General features: G+C 43.3%; 1 protein-coding gene across 1 annotated transcript in view; it reads left to right on the top strand.

Annotated features, from left to right (window-relative positions):
• The window catches only part of ADAMTS12 (ADAM metallopeptidase with thrombospondin type 1 motif 12), a 344,768-nt gene that overhangs the window by 6,626 nt on the left and 314,385 nt on the right, over positions 1 to 23,757 (top strand). Inside the window, exon 2 of the mRNA XM_058716861.1 lies at positions 1,467 to 1,828. Coding sequence (XP_058572844.1) covers positions 1,467 to 1,828 — 362 coding nt within the window. The remainder of the gene's footprint in view (positions 1 to 1,466; positions 1,829 to 23,757) is intronic.

Raw genomic sequence — 23,757 nt, 5'->3', positions numbered from 1 at the left:
GGTCTGGATTTTTTACACCTAAACATTGAGACTGTTTATTAGTACCTAAGAGTGAAAACTCTGCTCTGCCCATATTTCATCCAAGGCAGAAGTGAACAATTTCACAAAGTGTGTTTGAAGGCAGTTGTCTGGCAGGGGGAGGGTGGGGTGGGGGGAGGCTGTTTTATAAATGTATTCTATTAAGCCCAGTTCTTATAATGAACCAGCCACAAACATACTCCCTGATACAGCAACACGTTACAAGCCAGGCTGCCACGTGCAAGGTTCTAGGCTCCAAAGGCTTTGGGAATAAAGTGCGATGAACAAAAGGCTTTGTAAAATGAGACCATTCTGGGAGCTACAGGAAGTAAGGCCTTGGGTGAGGGTCCAAAGGAGGGAGAAAGAACTTCAACCAGGGACTTTAAGTGAAAGAAGAGGGGGAACTGGAGTTGAGACTTAAAACATACATGGGAATGCACAGAGTATTGGTAGAAAGTGCAAAAGACACTGTAGCTGGGGGTGGTAATACGAACAAAGCAATGTGAGCTCGAAGTGCAAGAAATCCATCTAGGAGGTGGCAAGTGGAATTTGTTTCTCTCTCTCTTCCTCCCTTGCTCCTTTTCTTTTCTTTTCTTTTCTTTCCTTTTTTTTTTTTTCTCCCTCTAAAGCAAAAGATTAGTTATTTTACTAAGTGGCTACTGGTTTGCTGGAAGTAGCCTGTAATCCCGAGTGATGATTAGCCCCTGCTAGAGAGACTCCTTGTTATTCTCAAACATCAGAATGAAGAGGAGGGGGCGGGGACTTTAAACACAAACGAGTCAAAAGACGTGTGTCCCTGTGTGTGGCAGAGACGAGTGTTCCCGTCTAGCATTTTTTAAAATGGCAGGGTTCATCTTACCCTTTTATTTTGTGTGTTTTGTAAAAATAAAAATAAACATCCAAGTTTCTTTAAGCAGCCTTTGCTATGTTGCAGAACACTTAGGCTGCAACGGGTGTGAAGTTTGTCAGTGTGTATGGTGGGTTAGCTGTTTTTTCATTTTCCCTCTAACCTGAGTTAATGGGAAGTTCCTGAGGCGTTTAAGCTCTTTGTAACAAACAGCCAAGCTCTGTGATTTGTACTAATGAACTCAAGCCTCGAAATATGAAATATTCCTTATACTGACCTTGCCCCTTTCCTAACAGTACTCAGGCATTAATTCTCATTTTAATCTGTCTCCGGCAAAGCATCTGCCATCCAGAGCTGTGCCTTTGGGTCGGTGCAGACTGCCACGTGTCGTCAAGGAGGGGCCCCGAGTCAGTTTGAGCCGTTCAGGGAATTTACTGTTGACAGTACATGCGTAGTAGACACAATCTGTAAACTTTAAGTCAGCAGTGGTACTTTGCAATACGCGAGCTGAAGTCTAAGTTCCAAATAGCAGAGCATTCACCTTGCCGTAGACTCATCAGGGAATTCCCTCGGTTTTATTTTTTGTGTCCTTTTCTTTCAGCGCATTTTGTCAAGGCCCTGCCAGAATATCACGTGGTGGCTCCTGTCCGCGTAGATGCCAGTGGGCATTTTCTATCACATGGCCTGCGCCATCCCGTCACCAGCGACAGGAGGAAGAGAGATTTGGATGGCCCAGAGGATCGGGTGTACTATAGAATTTCCCACGAGGAGAAGGACCTGTTCTTCAACTTGTCAGTCAATCAGGGATTTCTTTCCAAAAGCTATATCGTGGAGAGGAGATACGGAAATCTTTCCCGTGTTAAGATGGTGGCTTCCTCGGCACCCCCCTGCCATCTCAGGGGCACAGTTCTGCAACAGGGCACCAGAATCGGGGTTGCAGCACTCAGTGCCTGCCAGGGTCTGGTGAGTGCCCGGGTCCATCACCTACCTCCCTTCTCTGTCCCCAGGCCCCTATAGGCTCGTCCTGCACGTCCAGCACCAGTGGGTTCACAGACACATTCAGCACATACACATTGAACACTTGTGATGAGCGTGGTCCAGGCTGCCAAATGGGCTGGGGAGAAATGCAGAAAATCACATAAAAAGTGGATTGATCTGGGAGGTATGGAGAGTCAAGGCACTGAGGGTTCAGAGCAGGGAGGGTTCAACCGGGAACAGCATGGGAGGAGGGGAGGATTGGAGGTGGGTCTTCAGTCTCTGCAGCGGCTCGGAGGGTATTGTGACTGGCTGGCTGGCCCTTTGGAGTTAGGAAAACGTGAATTTGCACTGAGAGGCTTACCAGTGGTGAGTAGCTGCTATGGCATAATGGCTGACTGTGTGTACTTCGTAATCAGATTCGGTGTGGGAAGTTAGGCAGTCCGTTTATCCCTTTGTGCCTTTGTTTGCTCGTTTGTAAAGTGGAGATAATGACAGTACCCAACTCATAGAAAAAGGGTTGGCAAAGTATGGCCCACAGACCAAATCTGGACTGCCTCTTGTTTTTTATAAATAAAGTTTTATGGGAACACAGATAAGCTCATGTGTTTATACTGTGTATGGCTGCTTTCAAACTACAACAGCAGAGCTCAGTAGTTGGGATAAGGACTGTATGGCCCACGAGGCCCAAAAATTGCTCTCTGACTTTTACAGAAAAAATTTACCGGCCCCTATAGTACAGTATTGTGAGAATGAAATGAATTTATATATATATATATAAAACTTAGAAGAACGCTTGGTAAATAATACAGTCAATGGATGTTGGCTGTCATTATCATTTTTTTTTTTATATTTCCGATATGCCAGGTACTGGAATGTGTCATTTATGAGGTGGTTTATGTACATGTCCTCTTCTACCCCCCAACCCCCCATCTTTGTTATTTTTCTAGATGATGAAGCTTGGATAACTTTATTGGGCAGTTATTTTGAGCCTGAGTCCTTCTACCCCTTACCAGGCACCCCCCAATCCCCTCATCTCCCCTAGTTTTGGGGAACCACTAATCTACTTTCTGTCTCTGTTGCCTGCGTATTTAAAATTCTTGGTTTAATAAGCTTTTCAGGAGATTCTGATGCTCAGTAAAGTTTAAGAAGCACTGGCCCTGATCGAACATTAGGATCAACCCAGGAGCTTTTAAAAAGTACCCGTTCCCCACCCCTCTTCCCAGATGTTCTGATTTACCTGGTCTGAGGGTGAAGCGCAGACATCAGTATTTTTTTAAAGCTCCCAAGAAAATTCTAATGTGTGGTAAATGTTGACAGCCAATGAATTAGTGTGAGCAGGTATTAATTAGCAACATTAGTCAATATTACTCTAAAGCTCTTCCCAAGTAATTCTAACATGCAGCCAGGGCTGAGAACCGCTGCTCTCAATTGCCCCCTCTTTTCCTCTTGTGCTTTCTAAGGGAGATTGCACACTGGTTAGCATTATGTCAGGCTTGGAAACAGAATGCTGGGAGCTTTTCAATTTCAAATGGCCCCAGGGAGCAGAGCAAAGTACCATGTGGGCATTTTCAGATTCAGATTCCAGATTCATTCTAAGTACAGGAGCACAAAGAAGCAAATATTAACTAATGGACTAATGTGGTAGCCAGGATGATGGAAACTTTTAGATTCAAATCACTAAATGATTTTGTCAGAAGAACCAATCTACTGGGATTAGTTTTGTGCCTTTCACACAGAATTGAACAGTTAATGATAGTTATAAAATAAGCCGTAAAATCCAAATGAGTTTCTTTCCTTTCTGTGAGCATACGAACTGGCTGGCTTCAAGTTCATTTGCTTGTGTGCCATCATCGTCAGTGCTTCTCATCAAAAGGATAGTGGTTGGCCTTGTGTCTGGTTTCCCCTGATCACTTGTCTGGGATCTGACCTCTGGGATATTTATTTTCCTTTTCACCAAAACAGGACCCCACACTCAAATTCACAGGATGGCAGCCTTAGGATGTATATTGGCTTTTAAGCCCCTCACCATTCCTAAGGACAGAGGTGGCATTCGAGAAAGCTTTCTGAGGAAGAAAACACTGTCATGTAGAACAAGACATGAGCTTTTCCTTCCTCTGGCTCAGGGCTGGCATATTCTTTGCTTTAGATATAGCCATGGTAATGCTGGAGACTGTGTTCTCTTAGAGTTGCCTAAAATTTAAGGTCTATTTAGTGTCCCTTGGAGCAGGCTCAGATGGTTGCGGACTGAAGACCCAAGAAAGGTCACTCATGACAGGGTGTGGGATGGCCTCCTTCCTCCATTTAATACCTTCCACACACCTCTGGTCCCCATCCTCTTGGGAGCTGCTCTCAGACAGTCAGCCCATGTCCTGCCCAGCAGCCCCTCGTTGGTCATCTTTAACATTCTCACCACCCTCTCCTCTGAAGTCTTTATAACCTTAAAGTTACAGAATTTTTTTTTTAACAGTTTAGTTGATTTGTTCCATTCTAAGTTTTTTGATGGAGAGACTGTGCTGTTTAATCAATTAGACTTAGAATTGATCCTCAGTGGGAGTCATTACCTGTGAGAATTCCAGTGGGGTGGTTTTGGATTTGCTATTGCCAGGGACCCTATCAGATTTGCTCCAGGCTACTTTGTTGTTAGTATTTCAGCTGAGATTTTCTGCAAAATGTTATCCTGCACATTTGTGTATGATATGGGACTGGGGTTCAGATTCTTCATGGGTACTCCACCTCCACCGAGGGCTCAGTCTAGGTTCCCGGATACCCGAGTCAGTAAATATTTGTAATGTTTTTATTTTAATAAATATTTTACATTTTTGTTCACAGTCAGGGACAGTATTTCTCAGCTCAGGCTTTATTAAAGTGAATATGGTTTTTGGCTCTATCCTAAACCCTAACCTCAATTCCCACCCCTACTGGAGAATTAGATCCTGACCCGAATCCAAATAGCTCTCTTTCTCGGCGGCCACTCAGCTTCAACTCCCCCTCAACTCTCTTTCCTTTTCCCTTTTGGCACCTTGAGATTTCCTTTCTTGATCTGAGCTCAACGATGGATTACAATTTTCAAAGTGGTATTATTCTTAGTTTTTTTTTTTTTAGTTAAACTTTTTATTTTGAGGTTGTTGTGGATTCATATGCAGTTGTAAGAACGAATACTGAGAGATCCCATGTACCCTTGACTCAGTCCCTCCCAATGGTAGCATCTTACAGAATTACTGCACAGTATCATAGGCAGCAGTTTGACATTGATATAGTCAAGATGCCCAACATTTCTATCACAAACAGTTCCTCATGTTGTCCTTTTACAGCCGTACCCATTTCCTTCCTGCCTCTCTCTCTTCCTTATGTGTACATTTTGCATTTAAGTCTTAATCCATTCTGAGTAAATTTTTGTATAAGATGTGAGACTTAGGTAGAGGTTCATTCTCTCCCTTTTTTTCTTGTGGCCTATGAGTGTCTAACTGCTCCAACACCATTTGTTTTAAAAAGGCTAACTTCCCTCCTTTGAATTGTTTCTACGTTTGTGAAATTCATTTGGAGATATTTTGTGAGTCTGAGTTTTGTGTTCTATTCCATCAATAGCATCTTTATTGCTATAGCTATATAAGTAGTCTGGAAATCTAGTAGACTGATTCCTAACATTTTATTTTTTCCCAAAATTGTGTTTGTAATTCTAGTTCCTTTGCCTTTCCATATAAATTTTAGAATAGTCTGACCACAAAAATTTGCTGAGATTTTGGTAGGAATTATATAAACTTATATATAAACTCGTAGAATTGACATTTGTTACAGTTAGTCCAGTCGATGAACAGGGTAAGTTTCTTCCACTTCTTCCCATGAGACCTATCCAGGTTGACTGGTTGGAGTAAAAGGTCCATGATGCTTGGTTTTCTCTCCTTCCCAAGGTGAGAATTCTATAGCTCCTTAGAAGGGATTCTAAATCTCACTCTGATGGCATTTCTCACCAGGAAATCTCCCAGACATTGTCCTCGAATGTATCACCCATTAGTTGGGCTGTCCTTATGGACCAGCGGGCTTATCCCACCTATAGGGTAGTTAGCATGAATAGAGAATGAGGCTGTTAAACGAACTGTAATAATTGCTTTGTATTTTTTTAATTTACTTTTCTGGGTCAGAGAATTTATTTGGGGAAAAATTAGTGAAACCGTTTTTGCAAATCTGTTCCCTTTGTTTGTTTACTCATATTTATTCTTGAAGTATTCTGGTTTGGAGAGTTTTTTGATTCTAAATCAGATAGGATGATAGTTTCTTCTGCGCTGAGCCTCACTGTCTCCCCCACTGCTGAAAGATGGCGCCTGGCGGGATGACCACATTTTATTCACAGGTGAGATTCTGCTTATTGATTCACAGTATGTTTGGAGAAGAGTCTTCTGTGCTGTGGCCTAAGTTTCTATGCCTCATTAGTATGATCTATGATTTCTTTTCAGTTTGAAGAATTTTAGTGTCTAAACACTGTTTATACGTTTTTAAGTGTCCAACCTGTCTCAAAAGTTGTAGCAAGAACCTTCATTTCAGTGACTGCCTTAACCCCCTTGCAAACTATTCCTACATAAAAACATGGATAATTATGTTAGTCAGCCCTGCCTATTTCATGCTGTTGTAGATAACAGCTCTAAGTACTTTTGAAAAGTATCCAGTTCTCTTGTTGGCTTAGTAGGAGTAACTGAATCTCTTCACCTACCTTGTTGGGGCACCTCATTAAAACTGCTCTAGTCAGGTCATCAGTGAACTTTGTGTTGCCAGTGGGTGCCTCTCTGTTTTCACTGTACTTAAGTTTCAGCACCGTTTGACACAATTTCTATTTTTATGTATTTTTTTCTCTTGGCGTAAGTGGTACCGCATTATTATGGTTTTACTCCTACCTACCACCCTGAGAGTTCTGTCTCAACATCCTTTGCTTCTTTCCATATCTTTAACTACTAGAGTGTCCCAGGGCTTTGTCTGTAGCTCCCTCTTCTCTAATTTCATCCTCTATTAGGTGATCCTGACCAGTCCCAAATGCTGTCTACTCCTCTGTCAGTTTATCTGACCATCTGTCCTTCTGTTCATTCATTATCTATCATTATCATCTATCTAATCATCTATTTGTATAATTATCTATTGTATCTCTCTCTCTCTCTCTCTCTCTCTCTCTCTCTCTCTCTCTCTCTGTCTATCTATATCATCTAGCTCTATCTCTGTACATGTATGTGAATAACTACTAAATTTATGTATTTAACTCCTCTGATATTTCCTTGCAACTCCAACTGTGTTTGCCATTCCACATGTATGCCAGATAGGAATCTCAAATTTGACATGTTCATAGCAATACTCTTGATTCCCTCCTCCTGCCATTTTCCCCATTGTTGTACGTGTCAACTTTATTCTTTCAGTTGTTCAGCCAAAACCCATGGACTCATCCTATGGTTGACTCATCTCTTTCTCTCCTACTCTGTATTTATTCTTATCAGCAAATCCTGTCAGCTCTTCTTTCAAACTATGTGCAGAATCTACCCCTCTTATCACTTCCACATTCTCAACAGGGGTAGTTTTGTCCTATAGGGGACATTTGGCAATGTCTGGAGATATTTTTGGCTGTCACAATTGGGGAAGGGATGACTACTTTGGGCTTCTGGTAAGTAAAGGCCAGTGATGTTGGAAACTTTCTACAAACCACAGAATGACCCTCCCCGACAAAGGATTTTATGGTACAAAATGTCAATAGTTTCGAGGTTGAGAAACTCTGCCCCAGTTCTAGTCACCACTGAATTGACCTCCCAAGTGGTTCCTCCACTTCCTCTCAATTCCCTGCAAGCCATTTCTCATGTAGTGGCCAGATTGGACTTCTAAACACATTTCTAGAGCAGTGCACTCTACTGCTTAAAATCTCTACTTATTTCCCATCATAGCAAAATAAAATCCGAATGTCTTGTCTTAGCTTCCAATATCCCTCTGGCCTGATCACTGTCTACCTCCCTGGCCTCCTGCCCCATCACCTTGCCCTCCAGCCACACTGACCTTTCTGTCTTTCAAACGTACCAAACACACTCTGGCCTCATCGCCTTTGCATTCATGTTCCCTCTGTCTAGAACACTCTTCCCTCAGATTTCTACCTAGCTGCTCCTTCTCGTCGTTTAGATCCCAGCTTATGATCTTCCCTGACCACTGAATCTAAAGTAGAAACCTCCAGTGTTCTACCACATTGCCCATTTTACTTTTAAAAAGAACCTATGATACCTGATGTTTTCTTTTATTTTTTGCTTAACTTTTCTTTTCCTCACCCTGTCTTGTTCACACATGTTTAGCTATGTTAGATAGTAAACCTTCAGTGAATACTGGCTGAATGGATGGATGTGTTTGTTTCAGCATTTAGCCTTTTACTGCCTCAAGTTTTTGTAGACCTCCCCCAGGCTGTGGCTTCACAATGAGATTATATTTCCTCAATTACCCAAACAATGACTTGAACACCACCTATTGACTTCTATGGTACAGTCTGCTTAAATGGTCCCTAAATCACTTCTAGTGGGTTCCCAGGGCACTGGCTCATTGTGGCAGTGTGATGTTGCTCTGCTCTATGGACCTCTTGGGTTCATCACCCTAAGAGCATTGTGACTGCCACTATCATGTTGACTTTGGGAAGAGGACACTGTTATCAACTTTGCTATTCTCTTCTGAGCCTGGGTCAGGCCTTTTCTTAGTTCTGTAAAGCACATCAGATTCCAAACTGTAATTATCAGTAAGACTTTTTGGAAAGTTTGCATATAAAGGGAAGGAAGGTACGATACAAATAACAACTTAAGACTTCTCTTCACCTTGGGTGTGCTGAGTGTAGGCTGAGTTTCAAAAGGGTCTGTAACCAAGCACTTGGCCTTTTGATACGTAGCAAAGATCACCCCACCAGCAATCTCCTTGCAAAAGGGTGCACTGAAACAGAATTCTTTACTGAGTCCTGGGCCCAATCATGAAGCCTCTGAGAAAGGAGGAAAATTTCCCCACCCTAGGCTGAGTCTCATCTTTGTTTCTCGTGCTTCTTCTCAGGTGTTTCCTGCAAGGAATCGCTACTTGCTTCATGGGCAACCCCAATCTAAAGCAGCTGGGCCCCACAGGGTAGTTTGTACATAGTAAACCCCACAAAAGTGGCCTATCAAGGGGAGGGTGGAGGCCTGAAATCCAGATCAGGCTCTGCCAACTGAACCAAATCCCAGTTTCAAGACGAAAAGAGGGTTTGTTATAAACCCTTTGCCCAAAGTGGAGCATCTTTTTGTAATTTGTCTACCTAGATGGGTGCCGTTTAAAATTCATCTGTCTGAGAGGGACACCTTTTAAAATTTCATCTGTCTCTCTTGCACACCTTCTTGCAATTTGCATACATGTGTGCTACTGCAATAGTCATGGAGCCCCTTCCCCACAGGATTTGGCCTGGCTCTGTGGCTCCCGGATGACAGTCACATGGGGACACAGTCATCCATCACCAGCATGTTTCCCAAAGCCTAAGGTACTCGGTTTCTTGCAACAGGATGGAGAGGTGGGGAGTTTATGTGCATTAATAACAGATCCTTTTCCACTGAGGTATCGCAAGTCTCGACCAGTGCTTTTTCCCAATCTCTCCTTCAGTTCAAGGTGAAGAACAGTCTGTGTCTAATTCCTGAAACTATTGGGCTCTTTGTTTCTGATCTGCAGTGAACAACTGCTTGAGCTGGAAGACAAGGGAGGAGGCCTTTTCAAGAAGAGAGAGTTAACATAAATGCTCAGATCTTACCAGGCTGTCTAGAGAAAAACAATTTCTCCCATACAAATGCGCAAATTATAGTGAAACGTTTCTGTTGAAACATATGCCCAATAGCGATTCTGAAGGCATCCTTCTGTTTCCTTGTTTAGCTATCTTTACATTGAGGTGAAGAGAATTTTAATTTTTGTCATCCAAACAAACGGAAGGTATGCTCCAAAAAGAAATTGAATCTTAGGATGTAGGACAGTAGGAAGCTTTGGAATTGTCTAGCTTCTACTAGAAAGATACCAGTTTTTGCTCGGATAGGCTGTTACATCATTTTAACTTTGTAAACGTTGTTAGATTCCAATTTCCCCAAATCCTAGAATTAGGTGTTCTTGTGTTTTGCTGTGTGAATGCTGTAAATGAGATCAGTGGCATTTAAAACTCTATGCTCTATGATGGTGCCTCCATTGAGAGAGGGGTGCGCTTCACTCCACATTACTCCCTCAAAGGCAGTTCAGTTCTTGGCCCAGATGGAAAGTTCTGCCAGTTCCTTTTCCACACAAGCAAATAACATAACCATCTCTGCCCTCTTGTTCTTGAACTCCGGCTGCAGCCCAGGGTGATGTAGCTGACGAATGAAATCCACTGGCAGAACTCTGTGGGAAAACTCCCAGAGTGGCTTCTGGCCTTGCTTCCTGATCTGGAACTTTGTGGCTCCTTTGCCGAAAACAGTCGTTTGAGTTGTGGGATGCCTGTGTGTCAGGTTTTGGTGCTCCTCGCCAGGAGGGAGGGAAAGTAATGCTCTGTGTATCCCCTAACTCTGCTCCCAGGCTGAGGAATTCCTTGTGACCCCTGACGTTTGGGGGTTGCCTGGTCAGACCCATGATTACTCAGACGTGAGACTTTGGAACTGGCTGGCGGGAGATTTGTCCCTATCGGTGCTTTGTGTTACAGGCTCATAAACACGAGCGTTATTTTCTCCCCTCCTCTTTTTTCATCTTTCCACTTCCTTTTCAATTTGGCAGGTTCATCTTGTGAGTTCCCAGCATGATGGATTGGAAATGAGAGAGAGAACTGAAGAAAGTATACTTCAAGAAGCAGCATTGTTTTCTTTCTTTGCTGGATCTTGAATTAGGGACCTTCTCTGTGGGCCAGGTATAGGTCAGGAGAAGGAATGACCCTCATCTTATGGGAGATAAGAGGCCAGAGCTCTGTGGTTGGGTTAATTACTTGACTTATGGGTCCACACAAATACAGATACAGATGTCACTTCCTTCTCCTGTATATCTCTTCTCTGAAGTCTTTATTTTGAACCTCATTTCTGTTTTCATTACAGACACTGAAGATTGGGTGTCCGGAGTTTCCCACTTGATGTTCATAGATTAATATTTCTCTTCTTTTTTGATCGCGTACGAGTCACAGGTCCAGGAAGCTTAAATATTAGCTTTCAGAAAGCTCTAGTTCCTTTCAAAAACATCTCCATTGACTAACAGATATTAAGATCTTTGAAAAATGAGAAAATAGGAGGCCTGGGTTTTAGGTTTTGTAACTGAAAACTGTTTTACTTGCTTGTTGGAGATGGTTTTTCAGTGTGACATAACTAATTTATTTTTGGCCGGATGGTCTGTGTTAGAGAGCCATAGCAGGTCTGTGGAGACTTGGCATGTTTTTCATACAGAGCAGTCCCACTGGATTTGGGAGTCAGAGGAGCTGGGCTCAAGTCCTAGTTCAATACTAACTAACGATGTGATGTTAGTTGAGATCCTTTGCCTTTTTGGGTCTGTTAGTTGAGTGGATTGGGTCCTTGCTACTAAATGTGTGGCCCATGGGCCGTCAGAATGTGCATCACCCGGGAACTTGTTAGTAATGCAGATTCTCAGAGCCTACACCCTGACTTGCTGAATCAGACCTACATTTTAATAAGAGCCCCAGGTAATTTGTATGTGCATTAAAAGTTGACAGGCATTGACTCACCAAACCCAGAGATACTAGTTCTGTTTGAGTTCACCCTTTTACATATTGCATCCTTCCTGCAAATTGTTGGCCCAAATATCTAGTGAAGCTTAGAAACAGTAGGGGGGGATGCTGCTGTTCTAATCAATGTTGATGGATAGAAGGGTGGAAGAGGAATCTTAGAAAATGCGATTCAAAAAAAGACTGAAAAGATACATGAGACCTGGGAGCCAAATGAGGCAGGTGATGGTGGCCAGATATACTCTCCATCATCCTTTGCTACTCTTCTGACTTCCACAGCATTTAGCTCTATTAGAACCCTTGTTCTTGACATGAACAGCTCTTACCAGGACAGCTTCCAGTTGTTCTCAGGTTATTTGATCTCATCTCTGGTGAGTATGCTAAGCAATAATCTTTTGTTTTGGTGTCTTCATCTAAGCTGTTGAGAAGAGGCTTTCTGGGCCCTCCAAAGGCTAGGAGGGACAATAACAATGTGTAGACTTTCATTTCCACTCCCAAGGGGATGGAGCCTGGTTGATGCTAAGTTTGGGTTAAGAATGAGGAAACCTTAATGTTTATAAATATTCCCTTAAGAGACTGTGAGTGTGGAGTTTTCCAGGATGTTCAGGAAAGTCTAGGAATAAAAGGGCATGGCAAAGCAAAGATGGGGCTTTCCTCTCAGCCCTGGGAGGACACTATCCATGCAGAGAGGACCACTTATGTCAGTGCACCCCACAGTCAACAGGGACAGGAGCCCCGGCCTCCACTCCTGGTCCAGACCACTTACTTCCATTAAGTTCTATATCCTTGACTAAATACACTGGGGTTTTAGAGAAGCTGTGCATATGCTTCTCTTTCTACTCCCCACAAACCATCTGGTAACACCACAGTTGTCCCGTTCCCCTTCTTCAGTGATTACACTTGGTTTTTTGCTTTTAAGACTTTTCAAAATAGTCAAACACGGAAAATCTTCCTCTAAACACACACGTTACAAAAATACGATCTTCTGAGATTTCCCAATAGTGTATGTTGTTGTATTTGTTTATTTCCCTCCTTGAGACATTTGAAGTATTCATTGAAAGAAAAAGACTTTCAGGGGCACCTGATCTGTTTGGTTGGTTAAGCGTCTGTCTCTTGGTTTCAGCTCAGGTCATGGCCTCACCGTTCATGAGTTCGAGGCTCGAGTGGGGCTCTGTGCTAGCAGCTCAGAGCCTGCTTGGGATTCTCTGTCTCCTCTCTCTCTGCCCCTCCCCCACTTGCTTGTGCTTGCTCTCTTTCTCAAAATAAATAAACGAAAAAAAAGAAGTGACTTTCATACCCCAGCGTGTCCTGTACCAGACCCACTGTCTCTAATTCAGTTTCATTCCCACTTACACATTCCTTCAGGGCTCCTCAGCGAAATTGCCTGGGAGGCAATAAGCTATTCTGAGAAACAGATTTGTCAGAGTTCTACAGTGTGCCATACTGAACGGTCCCATTTGGTGTTATTGATTCCCCTCGTCACCAGTCCACCCTCCCCTCACCACCGCCACTCTGTTTGCGGACAGATTTTTCTCTGGAAATTTTTTCCTCCCTTGGTTTCTGCTTTGGCCCTAGAGAATGAGTCACACAGTTTAAAAATGCACAGCTTCCACAGTCTCTGACTGGGTCATCAGATATCGCATCTTTCTTCCAAGCAGCGCCCCCTTCTTCCTGCAAGTCTTGTTTTCTGTTGTTTTGTTTTGTTCTTTTTTAAGTTGCAGCTGCATTTTTCTCTTTCTAATCGCCCAACATTCTCAGCTTATCTCTGATGACCGATTCCCCCCACTGTGGCGGTGGATTTTCTGGGCTTTCTCTTTGGCTGTCCTTTCTTTTTCTTGCTTTTGCTGCATTTTGGTTATTTTTACTATTTTTTTGTTTTTTAGCATATGTGCGGCAGAAACACAAAAAGTTGAGTTGTTAGCTAAAATGAGGCTTATTTAACTTATATAATGTACAAGTTATTTAACTTACAAAGCAGATATATTTAACTTATTTAATTTTATATTTTATATATTTTATAATACAGATTTAAAAAAATTTTAATGTTTATTTTTGAGAGAGAGAGAGAGAGAGAGAGAGAGCATGAGCGGAGAAAGGGCAGAGAGAGAGGGAGACACAGAATCTGAAGCAGCTCCAGGCTCTGAGCTGTCAGCACAGAGCCCGAAGTGGGGCTTGAACTCACGAACCATGTGATCATGACCTGAACTGAAGCCGGAGGCTTAACCAACTGAGCCACCCAGGTGCCCCTATAATCCATATTTTATATTATGTTACATACTACTTTTCAGTTAATTTATATAATTTACATAAGTTATATCTCTCATATATAATACATAGTATATATATTAATTTAATTAAAGTACATGAAATTCTATCTCATATATAGCATATATTAAATTATATGTCTTATCTTGGGTCGCCTGGCTGGCTCAGTCAGAAGAACATGCAATTCTTGGTATTGGGGTCATGAGTTTGAACCCCATGTTGGGTATAGAGATTACTTACAAATAAATAAATAAATAAATAAATAAACTTAAAAAAAATATATGTCTTATCTCCTTTCCAATCTCTGTGCAGCTTGATAGAGAAAGAATAGTGGGAATAGGCTGCTCACAGCAGAACTTCCAGATAAGAGAGAGTTTACTGCAGGGGCAGGAGCAGTGTATGTGTGTGTGTGTGTGTGTGTGTGTGTGTGTGTGCGTTAGGAGTGGGGGAGGAGGTTAGCTAATACAGAATAAGTCCACAGAAAGGGGTTTTTGTATGAAGCTATGTTGCAGAAGAAATGGCTGAAATCAGTTATAATTATAGTTAAAGGTGTAAAAATATCCTTGACCCTCATTCATTTGAAATTGCATCAGAGCAGACAGCACATCTGATTTTGGATGATGGATGGGAGGCAAGCATCCAGTCTCCCTTCAGTGAATATTCTTTTCTCTCTGGAAGGTTGTGAAGGCAGTAATGACCATGGCAAATGACCAGGAAAGGATTTGCGATCCACTGATAAATGCTGTACATCCTTTCTCTGGAAAGGATTTGTTCTTTTACTAGTTAATTCTATTTACATTAAACTGTTTTAATAGAGAGATACAAGTTTGATAAGGAGGCTTTTCTTCCTTTTTACTCTAATCTCTAGGCCAGTCCCCTGAGATTTAGCTTTTATTAATCAAAAGTACTGGGCCTGGAGTTGAGAGACCTGTGCTTTATGTCTGACCGCCCCTGGCTCGCAGGAGCCCCAAGTTCCTTCACACCTGTGGTCCCAGCTTCCTCACCTGTGAAATGAAGGGTGAGCAGTTTCTACTGTCTCATCAAACTCAGGCAGTCTGACACTGTGACTGATCTGTGGCCAAGGCACGTGCCATCATATGGCAATGTGTGCAAAAATGGGATGATGATGATGATGATGATGAGTCATGGCTAGGTAAAAACCTCTCTTTTGAAAATTGAATCTGAAAAATGAGAAATCAAAAATGTGACAGTGAGAAAGACTGTTCTAGCCCAAGTTGTGCAGGGGGTGGGTACTGACGTATTCTGTGCTGGGGAAATGGTGGCAGAAGGAGGATGTTGATGTCAGAGCCTTTCTTGTGATACTTTTCCCTGGAAGTTTCCCAGGGTCATCTTGATGAGAGGCATGTAGTGTTTACAGCCTGGTGGGCTATTGAATTAGATAGACTTTGGTCATAAGCTCTGTAACTTTGGGCAGATTTTCTCTTAGATTGTAAATAGCGACTTACCTAATAATACTGTTTTTATTGGTTGGCTGTGAGGACTAAATAAAATATTGAGTGTGTAACACTGTTTTTCACAGAGTATATGTTCAAGAAACTATGTATATGTAGCTCTTATTATTGTTATTATTAATTAATTAATTATTATTGCTACATAATTATTATTAACGTTACTACTGCAATTGCAGAATAACTAGAGGGTTCAGTCCTCCAGAAAATATCTCCTCCAATGTTCAAGTAAATAGTTTTATATATTCACATTTATCTGCAGTGCCCGAGAATTAACATATACTTTATTATTCACCATTTAGTCTTTTGGACGAAATAAGTTAACATTTCAATTATTTCTTTTTTCTTTTTTTTTTTTTGTTTTTTTTGTTTTTTATTTATTTTTGGGACAGAGAGAGACAGAGCATGAACGGGGGAGGGGCAGAGAGAGAGGGAGACACAGAATCGGAAACAGGCTCCAGGCTCCGAGCCATCAGCCCAGAGCCTGACGCGGGGCTCGAACTCACGGACCGCGAGATCGTGACCTGGCTGAAGTCGGACGCTTAACCGACTGCGCCACCCAGGCGCCCCTCTTTTTTCTTAATCACATTTTTCTACTAAGGTAGAAAAATGCTTGGCCATTTAAAGTTTTCACTCTTTCTCTCCCCATGTTCACCTTTTATTACTGATCCAGGGGAAGAAAAAATAATCTAGAGCACAAATCACCATAGGAGAGGACTCCAGATTTCCCCCTCCATTTATAATGTTTTTTAAAGCAGGTAATCCATTTACACGCTGCAACATTTTAAAGATACAACTTATGTCTGTCCCTAGACTCCCAACTCACCTTTTCAGAACAACTCCTCTGCCTAGGCTTCAACGGTATTATTATGGATATTTTTGTATGTGGTGACATATACATAGCAAAAACTAACCATTTTAAAGTGTGAAGTTCAGTGGCATTAAGTACATTGACATTCTTGTGCAACCATTATCACCAGAACTTTTCCAGCTTCCCAAATTCTGTCCCAATTATCTGTCCCAATTAAACAGTAAGTCCCCATTCGCTTCTTCCCCTCAGCTCCTGGGAACCCCCATTTCACTCTATGTCTAATTAAAGGTGACTACTCTACGTACCTCGTATAAGTGGAATCATGTGGCACTTGTTCTTTTGTGACTGGCTTATTTCAATTAGCATAATATCTTCAGGGTTCAACCATGTTATACCATGTGTCAGAATTTTCTTTTTTTTCCCCATCAGGTTTTATTGAGATATAATTGGTATACCAAAAAAAAAAAATCTTGCACATAATTAATGTGTACAGTTTGGTGAGTTTGGAGATATGTATATACTCATGTTACCATTACCACAATCCAGGTCATAAACATATCTGTCGCCTCCAAAAGTTTCCTTGTGCCCATTTTTCTTTCTTCCTTTTCCTTTTCTTTCTTCTTTCTTTCTTCCTTTCTTTCTCTTTCCTTCCTTCTTTCTTTCTTTCTTTCTTTCTTTCTTTCTTTCTTTCTCTCTCTCTTTCTTTCTTGTGGTAAGAACATTTGACATGAGACTTATCCTCTTCAGTTTTTAACTATATGACACCTTACTGTTAACTACAGGCACTATGTGCACATCAGATCTCTGGAATTTACTCCTCTTGTATCACTGTAACTTTACACCCATTGAACAGTTGCCCATATCTTTCTCCCCCATCCTCTGATAACCACCACTCTATGGTCCACTTCTACCCCCTGGACTATTCTAGATGCCTCTTAGAAGAGGAATCGTGCAGCATTTGTTCTTGTGTGACTGAATTGTTTCACTGAACATAATGTCTTCCAGCCCCATCCATGTATCCATGTTGTCATAAATAGGCGAATTTCCTTCTTTTTTAAGGTTGAATAATGTTCCCTGGCATGTGTATACCACATTTTCTTTATCCATTCATCTACTGATGAACATTGGATTATTTCCATGTTTTGGCTTTTGTGACTAATGTTGCAATGAACATGGGAGTGTAGGTATCTCTTTGAGATCCTAATTTCAATTCTCTTGAATGTATACCCAGAAGTGGGATTGCTGAATGATATGGTAGTTCTATTCTTAATTTTTTTAAGGAAACTCCATATTGTTTTCCAAAGCAGCTGCACTATTTTATATTCCTTCTAACAGTGTATAAGGGTTCCAAATTCTCCACATCCTCCCCAACAATTGTTAGCTTTTAATTTTTTAAATAATAACTTCCTAACAGGTATGAAGTGATATCTCATTGTCGTTTCGATTTGCGTTTCCTGATGACTAGTGATGTTGAGTATCTTTTCATTTACCTGTTGGCCATTTGTATTCATCTTTCTGAGACTGAATTAAATGTAGATTGTTATTAATCTAGTTAATGGATTATTACTAAATTTTTTTTTAATGCTTATTTATTTTTGAGAGAGAGAGACAGAGACAGAGACAGAGCGTGAGTGGGGGAGGGGCAGAGAGAGGGGGAGACACAGAATCTGAAGCAGGTTCCAGGCTCCAAGCTGTTAGCACAGAGCCTGACGCGGAGCTCTAACCCAACTAACCAAGAGATCATGACCTGAGCCAAAGTCAGATGCTCAACCGACTGAGCCACCCAGGCGCCCTTAGATAATAGATTATTATATATAACAATATAGGTTATTATTCAATGTTAAATAGGACAGAAATTTTTAGTGTAGACTTTAAAAATTTCGGTGTCTGTGTGGAGAACAGAAGTTGGGAATGTAAATTAGAATTCCCAGACCTTGGGGCGCCTGGGTGGCTCAGTCGGTTAAGCGTCCGACTTCAGCTCAGGTCACGATCTCACGGTCCGTGGGTTCGAGCCCCGCGTCGGGTTCTGGGCTGATGGCTCAGAGCCTGGAGCCTGCTTCCGGTTCTGTGTCTCCCTCTCTCTCTTTGCCCTTCCCCCGTTCATGCTCTGTCTCTCTCTGTCTCAAAAATAAATAAAAAACGTTAAAAAAAAATTTAGAATTCCTAGACCAGAGCTGTATCCTGGTGGCATAGTAGGACTAAGCTCTGAGCGTGGAGCCAGAAGATCTGCATTCTAAGCCCTCCTGTGACTCTAGCTTGCTTCAGGGAGTTAGTGTTGACACTTAAGTACAATAAATGACTCCTTGACTGCTCCCCATAGGTCCTCTGTGCATTTTGTTAATGTCCACCTTGGTAATATTCAAGTGCTTACGTGGAGAAGTGCAAATAACCAGCATCTGATTGCTACCATTAATAAGCATCTGCAATATAAGAGTGCTGTCGTTGTGCCTCACTGCTGGTATTAGATGATAGATAGTTTGTTGCTATTGGGTGTCGCTATTCCAGGCCCTAAATCAAAACACAAATTACATCTATAGTTATTAGTCTATCTATATAGAAAATTACAAATTTACACCAATACATTCAATTCCAGTCCAACACCACAGATTCATTCTGATTTTCTGTCTTTTCAAGTTTGTAAAAATATCTTCTCTGACAATGCCAAAACTGGTTCCCATTATTCTTAGCATATTTTCTCATCTGATCACTCCCCTTGTTTGTAACCAATACCCCATTGCTATCGTTGCTACAACCATCTTTCTTGTCTGGATGCCCTTCTCACGTCAGTTGGGCTTCTGTGTTCCGTGCTGGTTTCCCCCAGTTGCCTCATGTGGCTGCTGCCCTTATCCTGCTTAGATTCTGCCCCTCATGCTAGACCATGGGGCTTTGATTCTCTAGCGAGGCTGGTGCCCTGTGGGGTTGTCAGAGCCCAGAAACTAGCACTGAAAAACCCAGCACTGCATCACTTCCCCTTTTTGCCTTTGCCTTGTTTTCGTTCTGGGCTCTGGTATCCTGCATCACACATTCCCCCTATGCAGATATCCCTTTCCTCTACTCAGGCACTGATGCTCTGCTCTGTTCCATCTAAATGCTCCCTGAACCCCGACATCACTACTCCAATCTCATACAGATGCCTACTGCACTCTGACCTACTTAAGGGCTTTCGAACTGAATTGTTCAAGATGGGAAGAATAGGGAGAGGGAAGGTCATTTTGCTTATAATTTGACCATGTTTGTCTGCGTGATCACCCAGTGCCCTTCCAATTCAGATATTCTGTGATTCCATGCTGTGTTGGTGACAGATCCTCAGCTCTACCTTGGTAATTGTTCCGTGCCCACCAAGTTTGGCTCTGCCTTTGGTTGCTGTCCTTGCCTTTGCTTCCTGCCTTTGTGTTCACACCTGCTACCCTAGTTCTTGATGTAATGCCCACTTTACTGGTTTCCTGGAGTCTTCTGTCCTTGGATGTGTTATCTGCAGGGCCTCTGCACTAACTGTTAGCTGGGCTTTGCTGCAGAGACTGCCCCAGTGGTTGGCACCATGCCTGCTTCCTATTTCCCTGTGTTTTTCCAGCAGCCCATGGAGTTTTATCAATAGTTCTTTATGGAACATTGTGGATATTATGTAAACTTTATGCTAGTTTCAGTGTGAAAAGGTCTGTTTAAGAGTTTCAGTGTGGACAACTCCTGTTTTAAATTCCTTTTGCTCTAAAAAGCTTTTACGAGACTGTGACTTATACTTTTGTTAAGCCTCCCTTTGTATAGGTGCGACTCTGTAAGTTTACTTACAGTGAAGTCATCCCCAAAGCACATGCTATTTTACCATTGAGTCAGCTGTATAATTTGAAATGTATCTCTAAGTAAAGCATCTTTTAAATTCATGTAAGCATTGGAAAGACAGAATGGGAATCAGTAAAAGGAACACAGGCATGATTGACAAGCACCAGGAGAACACATTTCACTTCTGCGCATAGGATTACCAAATATTTTTTTCTCTCTTGTTAAGTCACAGGTGAACATTTCCAATTACCTGTTGGACTTCTATACGTAGATATCCCAACAAAGTAAAATCATAATCATTGTGTTCTGGGGATTGAGAAGGCATTGATGAGGCATAGTTAAGCAGAGTCTTATCTGATGCATGGGTGTTGTTAACACCGTTTATTCAGGTATACAGGTGTTCAAGATCATGGAGTCAGAGGGGAGGGTAGAAGAGAAACATGAAGATGTGTCAGGGTCTACAATGTCATGGCAAGCACAATGAACAGTGGTGTGGGGCGGGCAGAAACCACAGTGTACTATGCCGAGAAGTACGGAGATAGAAAAAAGTTCCAAATGTAGTCAATTCTTTTTGAAGAAAAGCAAAATTACATGTCAGTGAATAAGTAAAAACACTATAGTACATAAGTATGAGCTGACTTTTCTTTTTGGAAGTTGGGGGAGAGACGGGAGGAGCCATGGGGAAGCAGAGGTTCACCCCACAGAGAAAGGATAGTTGTTCAAACAAGGGTCAGGAGGAAGTAAGTAAGAGTGTCCAAGTCCCAGGGCACAGTGAGAAGACTTTGCCTTGCATAGGACTTTTTTTAAGGTGTGACTTTGCTAAATATTTTTCAAGGGTGTCTGTACTTTTGTACATTTTTTCGCGGAGAGAAAGCAAGGCCGCGGAGTTCAGTGTGAGCCCCGGGCTGTCTGGTGCAGATGCGGAGTACTGGATGTGGATCAGGGGTCTTGGTGTGTATCTGGGGCCTCGGGCATGAACCCCAGAGTGCACTCCGTGAGTCTGGGGTGTTCGGCATGGATCCTACAGCTTCTGGCCTGGTTCCGGGACTTCTAGTGTGGCTCTGAGACAGGAGACAGACTGACCTTGGGCAGGCAGGGATAAGAGGCCCCTTGTGAACAAGGGAGCAGAAAGTACTGGACCTTCTTCAACACCCACTCCCTGGAACAACCCACCCGGACCATATCGTGGTTCAGCAGCTGCACAGTTACTTACTCCCCCTCAAAAGGTCCCACCACTGTAAGGGCTAGAGGCTTCCTTCTCAGACGCCTTAGGGGGCTCCTCCTTAAGGCGCCCCTCCAGGTAGCGGCAGTCTTTTTCTTTTCATTCTCTCCCTAATAAACTTGGTGCCTGTGCTGCCCTTAACCTTGTTCTGGGGTTCCATTCTTCGGCTCCGTCAGAACACGATCCCAGTGTTAAAAAGAGGTTACAGCTCCAGGGCATTGGGGTGTGGATGCCAGGCATCTGATGTGACTCAGGGTCATCCCCTGTGGATCCTTTCTCTGTAGGGTTAACCTCTGGTTCCCCATGGCTCCTCCCGTCTCTCCCCCAACTTACAAAAAGAAAAAGTCAGCTCATACTTATTTATTATAGTGTTTTTACTTATTCATTGACCTGTAATTTTTCTTTTCTTCAAAAAGAATTGACTACATTCGGAATTGACTCTACACGGACACCGGGGGCATCTGGTATGTTCCGGGCCTTCCAGCGTGGTTCCGGGATGTGTGGTGTGTGGCGTGGATGGGGGCATCCTGGCGTTCGGCGCGGTTTCGGGGTGTTTGGCATGGGCTCGGGCTACCGCAGGTCCCTGATGACAGGCTGCGCTCCGCGGTGTTGGAGGCCCGTCCTTGAAGCCGAGCCAGACGTAGCTGCTGCCCACAGGAGTGTCAGTGCAACTGCTCGGCCGCGTCTGTCCCAAGGTCCGCGTCCTCTGCGCTTGCGGCCGCTGCTTTGCTGACACCACGAGATGGAAGCAATCCCTCTCGGGCTGCTCCTCCGGGCCGCTCTCTTCAGGAGGCGCTCTAGCCACTGCTGGTGGCTTCGCCAGGCGCCAAGCCAGTGGCTGGGCCCCTTGCTCCCCAGCGCTCCCCAGCGGATCCTCGACCCCCGGGGGGAAAACACGTGTCCAGCTGGGGGTCGTCCCCAGCCCTGGCCAAGGCCTCTGCCCACCACGTCTCCTCCACTTGGATCTCCAGGGCGATGAGCTGCTTGGGCTGGTAGGTGGGCAGCTTAGGAAAGTGTTACACCTCCTCCGCGTTCAGCTCCAGCCCGGTAGATACACTGCCGGTGGGCGCGCTCACGCTCCTGGCGGTGGGATGGGCCGCAGGCCAGCATGGTGCCCACGAGGCTGGTTGGTTGGCTGGCTGGCAGGTGCTCCTCATAGGCTTTATACAGCCGAGTGATCACGGGGTGAAGCTTGGACTCCAGAATGTCCAGGAGCAGGCAGAGGGTTTTCGGAATATGGGTTTGGGACTGGATCCCTTTTGCTGATACAAGGAGGATGGAAGTGAAGGTGGCTGGAGATGCAGAGAAGCGCGAGGTTGGGGCATAGGAAGTGAAGGCAGCTCTAGCGGTGTTTGGAGCCTCTGAACCCTGGACAAAACTGGTAAGGGCCGTGGCTATCATCCCCTGGCTGAGTACTCTGGAGTTCAGGGTGAAAATCCGGCGCTGGTGGATGAGCCAAGAGACTATGCTGAAGGTCAGCCACAAAGACCGGGTGCACAGGACAGGACTGGGTATGGAGGAAGCTCAGCTTAGCAGACGTGGAAGGTTCTAGCCTCGTGAACCTCTGCATTAGACCTTGGGCTTTGGTAGCTGGGAGCCTGAGGCTGATACACTGGCTAGATCAAAAACCGAACAGAGGCTGAGTCTGCAAGCTGAAGATCATTCCTACCCCTGCTGGTTGCCTTGAGGATCCAGGGTCTCAAGTAACGGAGGACTAGGGCTGTAGTAAGCCTGCTGCACTCTTGGGGCCTTGGGAAGGGAGCTGGTATTGGTACTGCCACCACGGTTATTACTAAATCGAACTTTCAGTTGTGAGTGCCAGACCCTGTAATAGGTGCTTTACTTTTTAATTCCATGGTACTGTTATGACCTGCACTCTTCAGAAGAAGAAACAGAGGCACAGGGAAGTTAAGTAAGTTGCTCAAGTTTCTGCATCTGGTAAGCAACTGAACCATGATTAAACCCAGGCTGTTATGTTGGGTTCCTGGTCCTGAGCTCTTAAAATGCCATATTAGCCATGGTCATTTTAAGGGCGGGGTGAAGAAACTGAGGCAAGGAAGGGAGTAAGAAGTCTGCCTAGTTCACAGCTAGTGAGGGGGAGAAGGATTTGAAGGCAAGACAGTGGGGCCCTGGAGCCCAAGCACTATTGTTTTTACTTAAGCTCTTAGAAAGAAGGAGATGAAGAAATGACAGGAATAAAATAGGTCATGCTAATCTTTTGAGTGCTGGATCTGGATCATGTTGCTTTTGTAAAGCCTTAGAGAAAAAACAAGTAAGCAAACATCCTTCTAGGGCATTTATCCCTTCATTGAGGTTTGGCATCTTTCTACAAGTGGAGCCCACTTAGGCCTTGTCAAGGGATGTCAGTGAATGGGGAATTATGGGTTTGCTTAGAAAAATTCATCTTTTCATCAAAATACATTTAGGAAATAGCTTTGAACTCTTTAACTCCAAAGCTATCTCCATTTTGCAGTGTCTTTTACCCCTTAGCTAGTAATGAAAACACAGGAGAATTTTCTTCTTTCTATTTCGTGAAACTACCAAGCTAAATACTGTAGATTATTTATAGTGAACCATAAATGATAGGATGGACAAAAGCAGGGAAGCAGGGCTAAGTTATTATGTTTTCATTGCTTGTGTTTCAGTAAAGAACTCCATATAACCTTTTAGAGTGAGCAA

This window comes from Neofelis nebulosa, chromosome 1 (assembly GCF_028018385.1).
Source record: "Neofelis nebulosa isolate mNeoNeb1 chromosome 1, mNeoNeb1.pri, whole genome shotgun sequence".
Lineage (NCBI taxonomy): Eukaryota > Metazoa > Chordata > Mammalia > Carnivora > Felidae > Neofelis > Neofelis nebulosa.
The sequence above is the reverse complement of the archived record's forward strand: the minus strand, read 5'-3'. Positions and strand labels throughout refer to the sequence as shown.